General features: G+C 43.3%; 1 protein-coding gene across 8 annotated transcripts in view; it reads right to left on the bottom strand.

Annotated features, from left to right (window-relative positions):
- TULP4 (TUB like protein 4) overlaps positions 1-19,454 on the bottom strand; it is a 287,410-nt gene that overhangs the window by 41,131 nt on the left and 226,825 nt on the right. For all 8 annotated transcript variants that reach the window (XM_063632632.1, XM_055268119.2, XM_055268155.2 and 5 more), the window contains 2 exons: positions 18,792-18,926; positions 9,608-9,774 (listed from right to left, as the gene is read on the bottom strand). In XM_063632632.1, coding sequence (XP_063488702.1) covers positions 9,608-9,774; positions 18,792-18,926 — 302 coding nt within the window. The remainder of the gene's footprint in view (positions 1-9,607; positions 9,775-18,791; positions 18,927-19,454) is intronic.

The raw sequence follows: 19,454 nt of genomic DNA, 5'->3' as shown, positions 1-19,454 counted from the left end.
TATGAACACAGTCATGCCTCTCCATTTCAAGTTACCATCCTCTCTCTGCCTCCCCATCAAACCCCATCAAAACAGTAGTTTACATGTGCTGCCTCAACTTCTTCACTAGCCGCTTAGTCGCCAATTCTTTATCTTGGCTGTCACAGCTGTATCTCCAGCATCTAGAACAATGCTTGGCATACAGATGGCTCAATAAAGATAACTGAATGAACGAAAAATCTTTTACCATGTGACTTCCATCACTATTCTAGTGAGACTATTTTTGACCTTAAAACCTCCAAATCCAATTTTTCATGTCTACTTTCAACTGTTGTTCTCTTGTTTGACATATTTCCTTTAATGGTTCTGAGAGACAGGACTAGCTGGATTTCCTAGGCCGACTAAGAATCCCTAAGCCTAGCTGGGAAGGTGACCGCATCCACCTTTAAACACAGGGCTTGCAACTTAGCTCACACCCAAACAATCAGAGAGCTCACTAAAATGCTAATTAGGCAAAAACAGGAGGTAAAGAAATAGCCAATCATCTATTGCCTGAGAGCACAGCAGGACGGACAAGGATCGGGATATAAACCCAGGCATTTGAGCCAGCAATGGCAAACCTCTTTGGGTCCCCTCCTTGTATGGGGGCTCTGTTTTCACTCTATTTCACTCTATTAAATCTTGCAACTGCACTCTTCTGGTCCATGTTTGTTAAGGCTCAAGCTGAGCTTTCGCTCACCGTCCACCACTGCTGTTTGCCGCCGTCGCAGATCCCTGATGACTCCCATCCCTCTGAATCTGGCAGGGTGTCTGCTGTGCTCCTGATCCAGCGAGGTGCCCATTGCCGCTCCCGATCAGGCTAAAGGCTTGCCATTGTTCCTACATGGCTAAGTGCCTGTGTTCATTCTAATCGAACTGAACACTAGTCACTGGGTTCCACGGTTCTCTTCCGTGACCCACGACTTCTAATAGAGCTATAACACTCACCGACCGCATGGCCCAAGATTCCATTCTTTGGAATCCGTGAGGCCAAGAACCCCAGGTCAGAGAACACGAGGCTTGCCACCATCTTGGAAGTGACCTGCTGCCATTTTGGAAGTAGCCCACCACCATCTTGGGAGCTCTGGGAGCAAGGACCCCTGGTAACAGTTCTCTATGACATTCCTCTTCCATCTCCTTCCTTCTGCTGCTTGTTAAATGAAGGCTATCACTCCACTATCCAAAGTTCTACGCTTGGCCCCTTCCTCATTTCCCCTCATTCTATTCATTCCTTTGACATTAAATCCATTTCACTTCTCCAACTATGGCCTCCATGTGGATGACTCCAAATCTCTATCTCCACCCCAATCTCTTGTCTCAGTTCCAGTCCCACATCCCCAAACGCCTTCCACCCTTAGAGATGTGGCTGCAACAGTAACTAAAATGGTCTGCTTTTGGCCAGGTGTGGTGGCTCAGACCTGTAATCCCAGCACTTTGGAAGGCCGAGGCGGGCAGATCACTTGAGGTCAGAAAATCAAGACCAGCCTGGCCAACATGGTGAGACCCTGTCTCTACCAAAAAATACAAAAATTAGCCAGTGTGGTGGCACACACCTGTAGTCTAGTCACAGCTACTCGGGAGACAGAGGTGGGAGAATCGCTTGAACCCAGGAGGTGGAGGTTGCAGTGAGCTAAGATCATGCCACTGCACTCCAGCCTGAATGACAGAGTGAGATACTGTCTTGAGAAAAAAAAAAAAAAAAGGTCTGTTTTCACTGGTACTGACCTCGTCGTCCTCACAGTCCTCCAGAAGCCAAATCTCTCACAATCTCTCTAAACTCTGTGTCTCTCTTCTTCTCTATTTTCACCGTTCTGGTTTTTTGTCCTGATTCCGTCTTACTGAGATAACAACACTGCCGTCAGTTTAGTCTCCCCAAAGCCCTGTCTCACCTCTCCCTTGCTCATAAAATAAAAATACAAAACAAAAGGCCAAATGAAGTTTAATATCTTGGTCAGTGCTATGTATGGTCTGAATGTGTGTCCCTCCGAAATTCTTGTTGCAATCTAGTTCCCATGGTGGTGGTATTAGGTGGGGCCTTTGAGAAGTGATTAAGTCATGAGGCCTCCATGCTCACGATGGGATTAGTGCCCTTATAAAAGAGGTTAAAGGGAGGCGCCTCCCTGCTTTTACTCCTTCTACCATGTGAGGACACAGGCACAAGGTGCCATCTATGGAGCGGACCAGACACTGAATCTATCAGTGCCTGGATCTTGGACTTCTCAGCCTCCAGAACTGTGAGAAATAAATTTGTATTATTTATAAATCACCCAGTCTAAGGTATTTTCTTATAGCAGCCCAAAAAGACTAAGACATACTTGGTCCTAAGACACTTTTCTAGTCTTACTTCCTGTTGTTGACCCTTACATAAACTATGCTGTAATCAAATTGTATTCTATTTCTAAAAGTGATTTATTAATAATTTTTTAAAAATAAATTATGTTATGATTGCCAGTGGCTAAAGAAACCAAGAGATAATATAAATGGCAAATAAGTTTAAGTTATCTGATCCCTGTAAATTACATAATGCTGGGGTTCAATCAGGCTGGTGGAAAAATATTAGAGATGGTTATGGAAATAGACATAAATCTTCTTGGAAGGCTGAGAAGTTTGTGTAACTTCGGTAATTTATCTGGCCGAAGGCGGCCTGATCCCTTTACCTTTAGTTAAACAAATTAAAATAGTAATAAAGAAAGGCAGAGTAGTCTACCTAGCTAGCTTGTTTACTCATATAATTTTAAGACTAACCTTTGATGTACCGAGGTGCTTAAGTGCTTTTTACTTGGGAAGTCCACAATGTCAATTACCCTCCAATGGTGTTGACTCAAGCTTTTGTTAATTAATCTTACTGAATAAATGCCAGTAGAGTTGCAACTGTTTACAGGACTCAGCAGGGAGTCTGTAAGCGGCTCCCACACACTCAGCTGGACTGGCAAAGCAGAGTATCTGTGTGTTAGTGTACTTTCTTCATCCGTTGCTGGGTCAGGGGTCTGCAAGGGACAGACTCTCTGCAGCTGGTGACCCCTGGAGAGGATTGCTGCCCCAACATAACTCACCAAGTAATGGGCAGCAGTAAGATACAGTGTTAAGGCTCACTGATTGATTCAACCAGTATTTACTGAGACTCTACCATGAGCCAAGATCTGTTCCAGGCATGGTGCAAAGCTTGGAAGAAAGGAGGCATCTGGTAAACTGAGAAACAGAAAAATCCAGATTGGCAGGGTCAGAGGAGGATGGAGTGGTAAGAGCTAATTCTAGAGGGGATGGAGGGCCAGATTATGATCTTTTTAAGGCACAATGAATTTTTTAACTTTATCCTAAGGATAGTAAGAAGCTACTGATCTGACTTGTGATTTTACAAAGACTGTGGCTGCAAAGTGAAGAACAGTTTAAAAGGGAAAGGCAGGCAGGGCGTGGTGGCTCACGCCTGTAATCCCAGCACTTTGGGAGGGCGAGGCAGGTGGATCACGAGGTCAGGAGTTCAAGACCAGCCTGGCCAACATGGTAAAACCCCATCTCTACTAAAAAAGTACAAAAAATTAGCCAGGTGTGGTGGCACGTGCCTGTAATACCAGCTACTCGGGAGGCTGAGGCAGGAGAATCACTTGAATCTGGGAGGCAGAGGTTGCAGTGAACGCTGATTGCAACATTGCACTCCAGCTTGGGCAACAAGAGCAAAACTCTGTCAAAAAAAAAAAAAAAAAAAAGAAAGGGAAAGGCGTGGCTCAAACACTGCAGCTAAGATGAGGGTGGCTTGGACTAAGGTGGTGGCCAAGCAAGACAAAAGGATGTAGACACGAACATATCTAGGAGGTAAAAATACCCACTGGGATTCAGTGGACAGGCTGACTGTTGACTTCTGGCTTGAGCAGCTGGACCACAACCTGGAATAGAAGCATTATCCACGAGGTGGAGTGTTCCAAGATTTGGGCATGTTGAATGTGCAATGCTTATGAGATGGCTAATGGGTCTGTGAAGTAAGCAGGTGGGTCTATACAGGCCTCTTTCCTTAGGCTTCAGACCTTCATTGAGATTGGAATTAAAGCTGTAAGAGTGGTTGAAATTGTCTGAGGAATACAGAGTGAGAAAAGCGATCAGGCAGAGGTGGAAAAATACCCACAAAGAGCAGGTGCAAGACTCCTTTCCTCCAGGTTATCAAAGCACCAGGTAAATAGTTCTACTTCAAAGTCAAAAGCATTTCTGTGTCATCACTTGTCTGTCTTCCTTAACTAGCTGTAAGCTCCTAGGAGGTATGGATCATGTCTTTCTTGTTCAGCTCTGAAACACTAGCACTCAGAGCTCAGTGCCAGCCACACAGTAGCTCCTCAAAATATCTTGGCTGGATGCTTGAACTTGAGTGAACAAATAGGCTTATTTGCTCAAGAAGATATTATACTGCCCAAAGACACAGTTTAATCCTACTTCTTAAAAACAAAAACCCAAATAACCTGATTGAAAAATGGGCAAAGGGCTTGAACACACATTTCTCAAAAGAAGATATGCAACAACATCACTAATCAACATTATTAATCCTCAGGGAAATGCAAATCAAAACCACAATGAGATATCACCTAACATCCAAGAGGATGGTTAGTCCAAAAAAAATCCCAGAAAAATGACAGTGTTGGCAAGGATGTGGAAAAACTAGAATCCTTGTGTAATGTTAGTGAAAATGTAAAATGGTGCAGCTTGTAAACCAAAAATAAAATCCTAAGCCCCCTATCGACTGAATGGAGCCTCTCTTGGCCAAGGAAACCCCAGAAAAACCTTAAAAACTGAATTTCCAGCCATGACACGAAGGGAGGCTGGACACACCTCATTATACTCCCTCCCATCTGGAATTTAGGTCCAACTGACCTGAGTAAATGTTAAAATAGAGATCATAAGACAAAAGACTCTTGATGGCAATAAGATAACAAATTCTAAACAATACCTAAGGCCATGCAAGGCAAGCCTTAAGCCATGCCTATAGGCCATCAATCTCGCTAAATGGGTCATAATTTTTGCTGACTCTGACATAGCATCCGAATGTTTTAACTTAAAACATTCCTTTCTGCTGACTCCCAAGTTCTAGACCAAATTTTGTTGCTTTAACTAACTGTACATTAAACAATCTCTGAATCTACCTGACTTGTATACTCCTCTACTTCTCCTGGTTTCAAGATATTCCACATTTTCAAGCTGAGCCAACGTATACCTTCCACATGTTGATTTATGTCTTTGCCTGTAACTCTTGCCTCCCTGAAATGTACAAAACCAGACTGTAATTCAACTGCTTCAGGCGCACTTTCTCAGGACCTCTTGAGACTGTTTTGCTCGGCCAGCGTCACTCATACTGGCTCAAAATAAATCTCTTTAAAATATTTTACAGTTTAGTCTTTCTGTTAACAAGCTGCTATGAAAAAACAGTATGGCAGTTCCTCACAAAATTAAAAATAGAATTACCATATGATCCAGCAAGTCCACTTCTGGGCACAAATCCAGAAGACTTGAAAAGCAGGGTCTCAAAGAGATATCTGTACACCCATATTCACAGAAGAATTATTCACAACAGCCGAAAGATGGAAGGAACCCAAATGTCCATCAATGGGTAAACAAAATGTGGTATATCCATACAATAAAATATTATTCAGCCTTAAAAAGAAAGAAAATTCTGACACATGGTACAACATGGATGAACCTTAAGGACATTATGCTAAGTGAAATAAGCCAGTCAGAAAAAGATAAACACTTGTAAACCAAAAATAAAATTCTAAGCCACCCAAACTACGGAATAGGCCTGCTGTTGGCCAAGGGGATGCCAAAGGAGTCTAGAAAACTAGTTCAGGCTATGACAGGAAGGAAGGTTGGGCATGGTCCTTATATTGCCCCCATCCCTTTGGGGTTTAGGCACAACTGACTAACATTAACATTAAAATAGAGGAAAGACTGATAAAACTGACTCTTTGTAGCAATAAGATACCAAATTCCAACTTGATTCTGACATAGCATCATACAACAGATAGCGGGCCTGAAGGAAATCAAAGTATTTTACCCCCAAATATAGTTTGTTGATATATTTTGAAATGGCAAAACCTGCAAATGGCAAAACCCTGCAAAACCATCTCTTGTTAGGAAATTTGCATTTTGTAGAGAATCTCCTTCCTTTTCTAGGTCTTTTCCTGATCCAGGAGACATTTAACCAAGAGTCTGATACCTTTTAAGGTCTGAAAGGAGACATTTACCATTTATTCACCCTGAAGCCTGCTACTTAAGTGGTTTCATCTGCATAATAAGAACCTTGGGGCCGGGTGCAGTGGCTCCTGCCCATAATTCTAGCACTTTGGGAGGCCGAGGAGGGCAGATCACAAGGTCAGGCATTCGAGACCAGCCTGGCCAACAGGGTGAAAGCAGAACTGCTTAAACCCGGGAGGCGGAGGTTGCAGTGAGCTGAGATCACGCCACTGCACTCCAGCCTGTGGGATAGGGCAAGACCTCCATTTGGCAGTGGGGTGGTTGCGGCGGGGAACAAGAACATTGGCTTCCACAACCCCCTTACCTTAACTCAAGCACTTGTTTCTCCTGACTTCAACCCTTTAGGCAAAGCTTAACTCTTTCAACCAACCAAAGATTTTCAACCAATCAGAAAATCTTTGAATCCATCTGTGACATGTGTATGGCCTGGTTTCAAGATGTCCTATCTTTCCACAGGCTTAACCAACATGTGCCTTACGGGTATTGATGTATGTCTTTGTCTGTAACTTCTGTCTCCCTAAAATGTACAAAACCAAGTTGTGACCTGACTACCTAAGGCACATCACATATTCTCAGGACCTCTTGAGACTGTGTCCTAGGCCATGGTTGCTCATATTTGGCTCAGAATAAACCTCTTAAAATATTGTACAGAATTTGGTTTGTCAACATATTGCATAATTCCACTTACATGAGGTTTGTAGAGTCGAACTCATAGAAAAGATAGTAAAATGGTGCTTCTCATAGACTGGGAGGAGAGAGAAACAGGGAGTAGTTGTTTAAAAGGTAAAGAGTTTTAGTTTTGCAAGATGAAAAGGTGCTGGAAATTGGTTGTAAAAAAATGTAATATACTCGGCACTACAAAACAGTACACTTAAAAATGGTTAAGATGATAAATTTGGCCAGGCGCGGTGGCTCACGCCTGTAATCCCAGCACTTTGGGAGGCCGAGGCAGGTGGATCACGAGATCAGGAGATCGAGACCATCCTGGCTAACACGGTGAAACCCCGTCTCTACTAAAAATACAAAAAATTAGCCAGGCGCGGTGGCGGGCGCCTGTAGTCCCAGCTACTCGGGAGGCTGAGGCAGGAGAATGGCATGAACCCGAGAGGCAGAGCTTGCGGTGAGCCAAGATAGCGCCACTGCACTCCGGCCGGGGTGAAAGAGCAAGACTCCGTCTCAAAAAAAAAAAAAAAAGATGACAAATTTTATATGTATTTTACCACAATTAAAAGAAGAAAATATATATTTAAATATTTAATGCCTGCATGTAACTACAGATTTCCCCATATCTGGTATCCCTGCCTCTCTGATGAGCTGAGTAATGTTAGGACACAGATTCTTTTTTTTTTTTTTTAATGAAGTCTATTCCATTTATTTTTTCTTTATATATACATATATATATTTTTTATTATACTTTAAGTTCTAGGGTACATGTGCACAATGTGCAGGTTTGTTACATATGTATATATGTGCCATGTTGGTGTGCTGCACCCATTAACCCATCATTTACATTAGGTATATCTCCTAAATGCTATCCCTCCCCGCTAACCCCACCCTACAACAGGCCCTGGTGTGTGATGTTCCCCTTCCTAGGACACAGATTCTTGTTCATTATCACCTCCACTGTCAACTCCCTCCTACGCAAAGCTCTATTACGCACTGCTGACAATTCATCCTCCACTACAACTGACCCAAACATAAGGTGGCCTAAAGATTTCTGGGAAATAAAAACAAATAGAAAGGGGGCCCATCTGTATATACTTTCTTAAAGACTTTTAAGCTTTTAAAATTACTGCTTAACAACAATTTAGTTAAAATGTAAAGGTTCATCACTGGCATAACAAATATAAAATCAGAGTATGACAGGATTCAGGACATGCTTCCCCAAATATGACTGTAGGAGACCAGAATAAGCCACCACAAATCTGCCTCTTTGGCGTAAGGATAATTTCGAGCTGGTTACTTTGAGATACACATAGGATAAAAACACAGGGTAGGCCAGGAGTGGTGGCTGATGGCTGTAATCCCACACTTTGGGAGGCTGAGGCAGGTGGATCACCTGAGGTCAGGAGTTCAAGACCAGCCTGGCCAACATGGCAAAAACCCATCCTACTAAAAAAAAACATACAAAAATTAGCCGGGCGTGGTGGCAGGCACCTGTAATCCCAGCTATTCAGGAGGCTGAGGCAGGAGAATTGCTTGAACCCGGGAGGAGGAGGTTGCAGTGAGCCAAGATGGCGCCACTGAACTCCAGCCTGGGCAACAAAAGTGAAACTCCATCTCAAAAAAAAAAAAAAAAAAAAAAAAGGACACAAGGTAAACTCTGAAGAGTTACCTTTTTGTAAGAGAAATTACATCTACAAAGAAAATCTGGCTGGGCATGGTGGCTCACGCCTGTAATCCCAGCATCTTGGGAGGCCAAGGGAGGCAGATCATGAGGTCAGGAGATCGAGATCATCCTGGCTAACATGGTGAAACCCCATCTCTACTAAAAATACAAAAAATTAGCCAGGTGTGGTGGCGGACACCTGTAGTCCCAGCTACTTGGGAGGCTGAGGCAGGAGAACGGTGTGAACCCGGGAGGCAGAGCTTGCAGTGAGCCGAGATTGCGCCACTGCACTTCAGCCTGGGCGAGAAAGCGTCTCAAAAAAAAAAGAAAAGAAAATCTACATATGTAAGGGTTTCTCTCTCTGCACCAAAAAGAGAAGGATGACTGGACTTCTGGAGACTTAAAAAAAAAAAAAGAGAAGGCATTGGCTTAAATCTCCAGAATGAACATCACCCTTCTTTCTCTGTTTCTATGAAGCATTTAAGCCTGTAGTCTAAGACAATTTTTTGAGCTGCTCTAGAGACTTACTCATTTCTTTGGGTTAACTCCCGCATATGCAGGAGATATACATGTTATTAAACTTCTGTCTGTTTTTCTCTTGTTAATCTGTCCTTTGTAATGGAGAGTCCTGCTAAGAACTCACTAAGAGTAGAGAAGAAAATTACTCTTCCTCTCTTACAAGTGAATAAGTGAAGATTCAGCATTCACTTCTGCAATTTTCTGATTTCTGCTTCAGACTGATGATAAACACCAGCTTACTCTGCTTATTCACTATGTGCTCATTTGACTGGGAAATAGAATAAAGCATTCTGGTTAAAAGGCAAAAACTGCTTTCTCCCTCATTTGTCCTGGTTTACCCACCACAACCTAACTAAGGTAAAAAAAGATGAAAATAAAATTTGTCAACAATAATTATAATAATCTATTCACTAGTATTTAACAGAAATTGGGGTAATACCAATATAGTGGTGGCATTCCCTGAAAGCAGATACTGCTGAAAATGTACTTGTTTCCAGAGAACATCCTTACCTGCACGAGAGTGTCCAGTGTGAAGATGTGCTCCCCACGAACATTGTAGAACTTGACCATGGCACTCTTCAGAAGGGGACCATTGGGAAGCTCACCAAGCTGGGTCTGCCGTTCCATCCCAGCGACTGCCAGCAAGTCCCCCTGTGTGCACCACTGGGCTACCACCTCTGAAACAGAGGAGAGAGGGTCAGCACTAGGACACAACCCTCCTCAAACTGCCACTCAGCAAGCCTACTGTCTTCAGTAGTTTAAAAAATACAGACACTGAGCAAATACAACAAAAATATATTCATGGTTTTTTCTTTTTTTTTTTTTTTTTGAGACGGAGTTTCACTCTTGTTGCCCAGGCTGGAGTGCAATGGCGCGATCTCGGCCCACTGCAACCTCTGCCTCCTGGGTTCAAGCGATTCTCCTGCCTCAGCCTCCCGAGTAGCTGGGACTACAGGTGTGTGCCGCCACACCTGGCTAATTTCGTATTTTTAGTAGAGACGGGATTTCTCCATGTTGGTCAGGGTGGTCTCGAACTCCTGACCTCAGGTGATCTGCCCACCTTGGCCTCCCAAAGTGCTGGGATTACAGGCGTGAGCCACTGCGCACAGCCCATATATTCATGTTTTAGCTCATGAATACAACCAATTTCTCTGAAGATGATGGATTCTATTAAAAACAGGTGTTTGTTGCATGAATGGGGATTGTAGTTTACTGAAACACAACCAAATTAGGTAGAAATCATGATATCATAAAGTTAGCATGTTAAATATGTATCTCCAATTCCAGTATTTCTATAATGAGACTTGTAGAACTTCCTTTTTTTTTTTTTTTTTTTTTTTAAGAGACAGCAAGACAATAAAACCTATGACTGTATATTCATATAAGTACTGGTCCCACTGCCGTGTCTTCCACTCCCAGGGATGACTCAGAGAGTTTATAAATGCCAAAAGTAAAAAGCACATCGAAAACAAAGCCTTAGTTTATATTCATTTGATTTCTGGGCACTACTGGGCAGATAAGGTTCATACAAAGGACACACGTGCATATGAGAATGCTGACTTTTATTTGCCATTTGATGATGTTGTGGGGCTTAGAAAAGAAAATAAATACCCCTGCTGGGAGACAGTTTTTTCAGCATAATTTCCACATTGGAAATTTGATGCCCACCTACAAACTATTCAGTGCCTATAAGAAATGGTTATTAAAAGGTTTATCTTATCCCAATGTGAGCAATTATTTCTTGCTGGTAAAACAAAAGCTATTAGTATTAATAAGATTTATGACATATTTTTTTCTCCCTCAAGACCCCAAAATCGTAATCTGGTTTATGCAGAGATCTCTGAAATCTAGAACTAAAGTGGCCCACTTTGCAGAGAAGCTGGGTGGAACTTAAAGAAAATGCTCTGCCCTGATGGGCACATATTTCAGAGGTGGGGCTAGAATTCAGTGGTCCTCGGGCTCTATCAGCACACACATGACAATATCCCTTATTCATGCATGGTCATGATTTTGATGCAGCCACCAGAACATTCTGAGGTTGCTGAAGCTCTTTCACCTCTCTTGAAAACTAGAGTGTGTCTCCTGGGACAAGACAGGTTTCCAGACCAGGGAACGCAGGACTTTCTCATGAAGTTAGCTGCAGGGCAGAAAGCAGGGAGACAAAGGGCTGAGCCAAAGCAGTTACAGATGAATAGAAAATGGAAAAAAATCTGCCACAATAAGGAAATGAAAAATTACATAAAAGAACGAAAAACATCCTGGTGAATCAGATTCTTTTACAGATGCGAGGGGAAGATAGAGGATTCATGCACATACTAAATGTGCTCTGGGTATTCAACGCCTAGATCTATCTCAGGGAAAAGCCTGCTTGTGATCAGGAAACTGAGATGACGTTCTCTGGAGAGCAGCTTTGGGCACACAAGGAAACCAAAAGGCGAGGCACTAACATAAACAGTCAAAGTAGTAACAAAGATGACGGTGTCTCAAGCTTCTTAGGACGGAAGCATCATTGTAATATTGTAGAAATAAAGATGACGACATGAAATTTCCACAGCTCCTCATCTGAACTGTACCATTCTTGTATTTATTTTTAAAATAAGATTTTTTTGAATTGTATTGCAAGGTGGCTTTCCCCAACAGAAAAGTGGGTTGTTGCCCCTACAGAGCTGACCTATGATGCTTTCGGAGACTGCTCAGGGACTCAGCAAGCAACTTCGGGCACTCCCAGGCTCTGTCTATGAGATGGGCTATCTATCTGAGGCAAGAGTGAATCCAAATGTTTACAAGCAAACTCTCAGGGACTTCTTTTTTTTTTTTTTTTTTTTTTTTTTGAGACAGTGTTTCACTCTCGTTGCCCAGGCTGGAGTACCATGGTGTGATCTCGGCTCACTGCAACCTCCGCCTCCTGGGTTCAAGCAATTCTCCTGCCTCAGCCTCCGAGTAGCTGGGATTACAGGCATGCGCCACCATGCCCGGCTAATTTTGTATTTTCAGTAGAGACAGGGTTTCTCCATGTTGGTCAGGCTAGTCTCAACTTCCCGACCTCAGGTGATCCACCCCCCTCGGCCTCCCAAAGTGCTGAGATTACAAGCGTGAGCCACTGCACCCAGCCAGGATTTCTTCTAATGCAGGTGCAAAGTTATAATGAGATGATTGTCATCTGCAAAGGCGAATCACTCTTTCAAAAAAGATTAAATTCCATATAAATAATGCCATTTCTTGTTCCAACGATTATGGAGCTACATGCATCAAGCGATATAGCAACGTACGTGAGCGCCTCTGATGATTCAGCATAAAGCAGTCCTGAGCCATACAACAGGCACAGCCACGACCAGGGACACAGGCTATCTCATAAAGTACTAGCATGAAGAATTCAGCAGTGGGACTAAGAAAGAATAACCCTGAATTTTTCAGTGTCAGCCAGGAGTATGTGAGTTTTCTGCAGGAGTTGAATTCCTAGGGCAAAAGTTTAAAATTTTCAGAAATTAGTGGGAAAATCAAAGTAAAAGAAAACACTCATTCAATTTCTACATGTCATTATGATAAAGAAGAAAAGGATACAGAAGCCTAGATATAGTCAGGACAGAACTTTTTTGTTTCAGAAACTTTTTGTAAATGATGTCTGTCTTACTTAAAAAATAATCCCCAGTATCTTTGCCCAAGACTTCAGTAATAATTTTGTTTGAATCTCTCATTTTAAAATTTGTTTCAGAATACAACCTAAAAGGAACAAACTAATGCTCTACTCAGTAGGCCTCTTCTCCCTTTTCCTAAAGCTCGTGGCCCAGAGTCTCTAATCTCACCCTCACAGGCAACAGGGAGTTCTAGAGCACACAAGAGGTCCGTACTCTGGAAGCATCTATGTTTCTCAATGATTTTGGGGGTGTGGATTTTTGGTCTCTAACATGTTTTACACAAAGAAATTCAGCACACCTACACTATTCTCCCTTAGCCAGAAAATCTTATGGATCTTTTTTGGTAAAAGTCTGGAAGGTTATACGCAGTCAGTGAAAATTTAGTTCTTTTGTGTTAACAAGAAGCCCTTTGTGTGGTATTGATGGGTCAAAAAGAGGCAGCTAAATTTTAACAGAAAAAGAAAGGTGTGCTTATCAAGCACCATATATATTGCAGCTACTGTTTGGAGTCTGAAGTTATCCAGTCCTTTGTCCCTTAGATTACCATGTGCATGATTCACCTCTTTATTAGTCATTAGACATGCATGTTGTGTATGTGCATACACACGTGCATGTGCAGTAGTGGGGGGGTGGAGGAAAGAGAAACTAATTAATTAGCAAAGTGTGTGATGATAAAATAACAGGTACATTTTTTTTCCTTTAAGAAGTATGTTTCACTGCAAGGACTGAAAAAAAGGGGCACGTACTCAATGAGGACGATGTGGGCAAATCTTATCAGGTCTGCCCGCAGGAGCAGATAGCATCAATGACTGAAACCACCTGCCTCAAAAATTCCCTCCTCATTTTCTCAGTGTGCTCAATGAAATGATAAAAAGAGAAAATTCTGCAAAACAAAAAAACCAACAAAGCCCAGGGGTTGGAGCTTTTAATTTCAAGGCAAGTGTGGGATAAAATGAGTGCCTCTGGTAGCCTGCTTTGCCACTGAGGGATGAACTGGCTTGGGCAGAAAATTTCTGAACTCATGATTGAATTATTTCTACTCAGGAGAAGAGCAGAAGTCATAACAATGGGTAAAAACCCCAAGTAAAGTGAATCAATTCCTCAATTCCCCGCTTATTGCGTGATGAAGAGAAGTCCCTGTTCTGAAGGAAGAGAATCTGAGGAAGGCAGAACTTCCTCAGCAAACCACTGCCAAGCAAAATCAGAGCCTAACCCTCCCCAGAACCCGGCCTTTGAGCCCACAGACACATCTGCAGTGAAAATGACGCGTGCTGGCTGATGCAGAAGAGGCCTGGGCAGGGACCAAGAGCTATGTGGAATTCTAGGTTCTTTTGCACAGGACATAAATTCCAGTGCTGGTGATACACTAAAACAATAGTGCGAGTCACCTTCCTTCGCTGCTAAAGTTCTTTAGTGATATTCCTCTGAGACAGTAATAGAGAAAAACCAAGTGGATCGGAGACCTTTTTAATTTCCTCTATGAGACAAGTGGCTGACCTGTCTGTAACAGAACAGATGACCCCAGGCTAAAAACACTGCCGTGTGCCGTCTCCGACAGTATTCTGGTTGTCTCATCCCAATATTTACCAACATAGCCCGTAAGATAGTGGATAAAAAAATAAGTTACAAAACAAAAATGATTGCTATTCATACCACATGTAAAGGCTAAGTCCTTAAAACATTCTGATCCCAAGAGAGAAAAGGTAAATTGCCTACATATAGCACTGTTGGGGCACAGAGAACGAGATCCCGCGTATGGTGCTTTGGTACCCTGAGCATTTTTTTTTTTTTTTTTTTTGAGATGGAGTCTTGCTCTGTCACCCAGGCTGGAGTGTAGTGGTGTGATCTCAGCTCACTGTAACCTCCACCTCCTGGGTTCAAGCAATTCTACCACCTCACCCTCCCGAGTAGCTGGGATTACAGGCACACACCACCATGCCTGGCTAATTTTTGTTGTTTTTTAGTAGAGATGGGGTTTCACCATGTTGGCCAGGCTAGTCTCGAACTCCTGACCTTGTGATACACCCACCTCAGCCTCCCAAAGTGCTGGGATTACAGGTGTGAGCCATCGCACCCGGCCTGAGCATTTTGAATTAAAGGCAACTGGAAGGACTTAGAACACAGGTGTCCAATCTTTTGGCTTCCTTGGGCCACACTGGAAGAAAAGGAATTGTCTTGGGCCACACATAAATACACGAATACTAACAAGAGCAGATGAGCTTAAACAAACAAACAAAAAATCTCATAATGTTTTCAGAAAGTTTACAAATTTGTGTTGGGCCACATTCAAAGCTGTCCTGGGCTGCATGTGGCCCACAGGCTGCAAGCTGGACAAGCATGCCTTAGAAGCTGCTTCAGAGCCAAGGACTTTCTGATCTCCTGCTTTCCCCAAATAACCAGGATAGACTTAACCACCAGAGAAGAGAATACAAGTTGTCGAAACCTTTGGTCACAGGCAGAGTTCTACCCCTCACCTTCCCATAACTTACAAGTCCCATTCAGTTCCCAAGAATTATTAACAAGGTAACGTCTACCTCCTGGGTCCCTTCATTTCCCCTAGAAATCACTAACTACTAATCATGATTGCCTACCCACCTCCCCATTTCCTGCCTTCCCATGGAAAGGCTATAAAAACTTCAACCATGTGGCCTTTCTTTGAGTCTCTTTATTCTATGTGCGTCCTATGCTTATTCACATTAATACATTTCTATGCCTTTTCTCCTATTAATCTGTCTACTGTCAGTCATTTCAGGGAACCTTCAGAGAGAACAGAAGGGCAGCTTTTTCTCTGTCCTTACAGCACCTACTTGATGGCACCAGCTCATTTCGATTTAATCTAATTTTCTGAAACTAGGAAGACACAGAACAAAAGCATCCTGCAAATAATTTTTCTTTTTTTGAGACGGAGTCTTGCTCTGTTGCCCAGGCTAGAGTGCAATGGCACAATCTCGGCTCATTGCAACCTCTGCCTTCCGGGTTCAAGTGATTCTTCAGCCTCCCAAGTAGCTGGGATTACAGGCATGCACCACCAAGCCTGGCTAATTTTTGTATTTTCAGTAGAGACGAGGTTTTGCCATGTTGGCCAGGCTGGTCTCGAACTCCTGACCTCAGGTGATCCACCTGCCTCAGCCTCCCAAAGTGCTGGGATTACAGGCGTGAGCCACCGTACCCCGCTGAAAGCATCCTGTAAATAACTGAAAACATTTTTAGGTTAGATTTAGATATCTAGTTAGGTAATAATTAAAATGTTAAATTTGCCTGTATTTTTAGAAGAAAACTCAAGGAAAAAAAAATTGGGGAGGGCTACTTTGGGTTGCCTCCCCAAGTTACCTAACGTGTGCTTCTACCTATATTGCACATATGGTTGCAAAATGTTAGAAATACTGCTCGAGGATGGGCATAGTGGCTCACGCCTGTAATCCCAGCACTTTGGGAGGCCCAGGCAGGCAGATCACGTGAGGTCAGGAGTTCGAGACCAGCCTGACCAATACGATGAAACCCCCATCTCTACTAAAAATACAAAAATTAGCCAAGCGTTGTGGCATGCGTCTGTAATCCCAGCTACTCAGGAGGCTGAGACAGGAGAATCACTTGAAACTGGGAGGCAGAAGGCTCAGTGAGCCAAGATCGTGCCACTGCACTCCAGCCTGGGCAACAAGAGCAAAACTCCATCTCAAAAAAAAAATATATATATATACCTTGGGCATATGCAAGGAGTAAAAAATAAAGTTTCCACAAGCAGGGTGGTAAAAAATTGGAAAAATTCCCCCTGTAAAGAATAAAAAGGAACTGAGTGGTAATTATATTATGTTCAGCCTTCACCAGATAGAGAAACCAAGTTCAGGATTCCAGAACTAGAGGCAGGTTCTCAAAAAATTAATAAACTTGGTTTAAAGGTTTAAAAATAGAATTTTGAAGAAAAAAGTTAAGCATGGATTATAAATACATTAGGAATTTATGTTGATCATCCTTGGGTTTTAGCTCCATGAAAGACAGAACATTCAGAAAAAAATTTACAGACAAGCACAGGAATTTAAGTTCATCATCACCACAAAAAATATGTACTCAACTCCTACCGGGGCCTATGTGTGATAAAAAGGACTTCAACGTCATTCATGTCCCTCAGGAGTTTACAGCCTAAGTAATTCCTTATAATTATAGTCCTGAGACAGTAAATTGGGATGCCCAAAAGAGGGTGTGTAATATGTTTCTAAAAATATTCTAGTTTAAAAATAGAATAATTACTTGGGGGGGGTGCAGATGCAGATGTGATTCTTGCCAACCAACAGTTAAGTATATAGACTTGATTCTTTTTTTTTTTATTTTTTTGAGACGGAGTCTCGCTCTGTCGCCCAGGCTGGAGTGCAGTGGCGCAGTCTCGGCTCACTGCAAGCTCCGCCTCCCGGGTTCACGCCATTCTCCTGCCTCAGCCTCTCCGAGCAGCTGGGACCACAGGCACCCGCCACCACGCCCGGCTAATTTTTGTATTTTTAGTAGAGACGGGGTTTCACCGTGGTCTCGATCTCCTGACCTCGTGATCCGTCCGCCTCGGCCTCCCAAAGTGCTGGGATTACAAGCGTGAGCCACCGCGCTCGGCCTTTTTTTTTTTTTTTTTTTTTTTTTGAGACAGAGTCTCCCTCTGTTGCCCAGGCTGGAATGCAATGGTGCGGTCTCGGCTCACTGCAACCTCTGCCTCCCAGGTTCAAGCGATTCTCCTGCCTCAGCCTCCCAAGTAGCTGGGACTATAGGCACACGCCACCACGCCTGGCTTTTTTTTTTTTTCCGAGACAGAGTCTTGCTCTGTCACCCAGTCTGGAGTGCAGTGGCTTGATCTCAGCTCACTGTAACCTCCGCCTCCCAGGTTCAAGCAATTCTCCTGCCTCAGCCTCCCGAGTAGCTGGCATTACAGGCACCTGCCACCATGCCCGGCTAATTTATGTATTTTTAGTACAGACAGGGTTTCACCATGTTGGCCAGGCTGGTCTTGCCCGGCTAATTTTTTGTGTTTAGCTAAGTTTTGTATTTTTAGTAGAGACGGGGTTTCACCATGTTTGCCAGGATGGTCTCCATCTCCTGACCTCATGATCCATCCACCTTGGCCTCCTAAAGTGCCAGGATTACAGGCATGAGCCACCGCGCCCGGCCTAGACTTGATTCTTTACATCCCTGTGATTGCTGAATAATTCAGGCAAGCAGCAGCAGCACATGGTAATGACTCCCTAGACCGATGGCCAGTTTTGAATGACAGTAGCGAGTTACACCAAAGTTCCTGGCTTCTCTCCTATATCCTCATTCAGATTATAGGAGGTCCCTCAAACATCATGGGTCAGAGGCAGCCCAGGTATTGAATTTTAAAACCTTTTTACCTTGTACCATTCAACCCTGAAGAGACAGATTGTTTTTCCATAGAACTCACATCAATCGGGTCAACAACATCAGCAATACTCTCGAACTGCAAAATTCACAACACTCCAAATGCCTACGCCCACTGATTTTCTTTTGAGATAACAACACTCATAATATCTATCAGGAAGGTATCAGCACTTGACTGCTGCCCTTCACATCAATGCCTCAGTCTAGTAATTGCAGAACCTCCACAAGTCTTTCAAGGTAACTTTATCGCACCAATGATCAGTTCCTTAATAAGCCTGCCAGATTCTTAAAATTACAGGGGCTTCTGTGTAAATGATGTCTTGTGTACCATCTGCTGCCTTAGGGATGGCAGGTGCTGCAGTCCGTTTATTGTGCAGACATGCGTAAGCCAAATGCAAACATACTTGTACACCTGAGAGAGGATCATTCTTGCCATAGTGAGGAAAAGAGCAGGCTAAGACAAAGACTGAATGTCAGGAATCTCCCTTTGAGATAAGACTAGGTATGGACTTGTCAGATAAGCAAAGGAGTGAAGAGGGAGTGGCTTTAGTTAACAGACTCCATGAAGCCCAGAAGGGGTCACCACAGAGGACAGGAATCAGTAAGCACAGGGTGTACAAGACTGGCCTTGAGGCAACACACATGGGCCCGGTCTGCAGGTTTGGGGTGTGTGCAGCATTCTGTACCTTTCAGCCCTGAGCGGATGACCGTGGGAGACAAGTCATCGTAGTTGTTCATTAAGCTGATGTCTCCCGAGGTGAAGCTGACGGTGAGCAGAGGCTTGATGTTCTGCACTGGGATGGGATATGCTGCCGGACCATCTGCAGGAACACAAGTGCCAAGTGAAAAGGAGGGAAGCACACCACCCAAATCCAGGTTCCCAAAGCTGCAAACTTGCATGGTGCCTTGGAAACTGCCTGACAATGCAGATCCTACTCTGGATTGGGATGCTACCTGAATGAAGCATTCTATATCATTCAGGAACTACACAAGGGCCATCAGTGTGCACTAACAGAGAATTCGTAAGAAGCAGGACACTAGGGACCTGGGGGCGACTGGTGAGTGGTGAGAATATGTGTGAAAGTTTATTAACTTGATGTTAATGTGTTACACAGTTCTAATGATATATAGACATAAATTATTTTAATGTCATACAACATCCAAAGATGGTAGGAAGTGGGATAAAAACATTTTCTTAATTCTGGTCTAAGAGAGAAAAAAATTGCTTTTCAAGACTAAATCCTCTTTCATTGAATGTTACAGGAAATAAGCAGCCACAGAGGCCAGCCCAGATTTGGAGAGAAGGTTGGGCTAAATGTGGCTCACAGAGGCTTGCTGCACCTGCGGAG

Source organism: Symphalangus syndactylus, chromosome 2 (genome assembly GCF_028878055.3).
Source record: "Symphalangus syndactylus isolate Jambi chromosome 2, NHGRI_mSymSyn1-v2.1_pri, whole genome shotgun sequence".
Taxonomy (NCBI): domain Eukaryota; kingdom Metazoa; phylum Chordata; class Mammalia; order Primates; family Hylobatidae; genus Symphalangus; species Symphalangus syndactylus.
The sequence above is the reverse complement of the archived record's forward strand: the minus strand, read 5'-3'. Positions and strand labels throughout refer to the sequence as shown.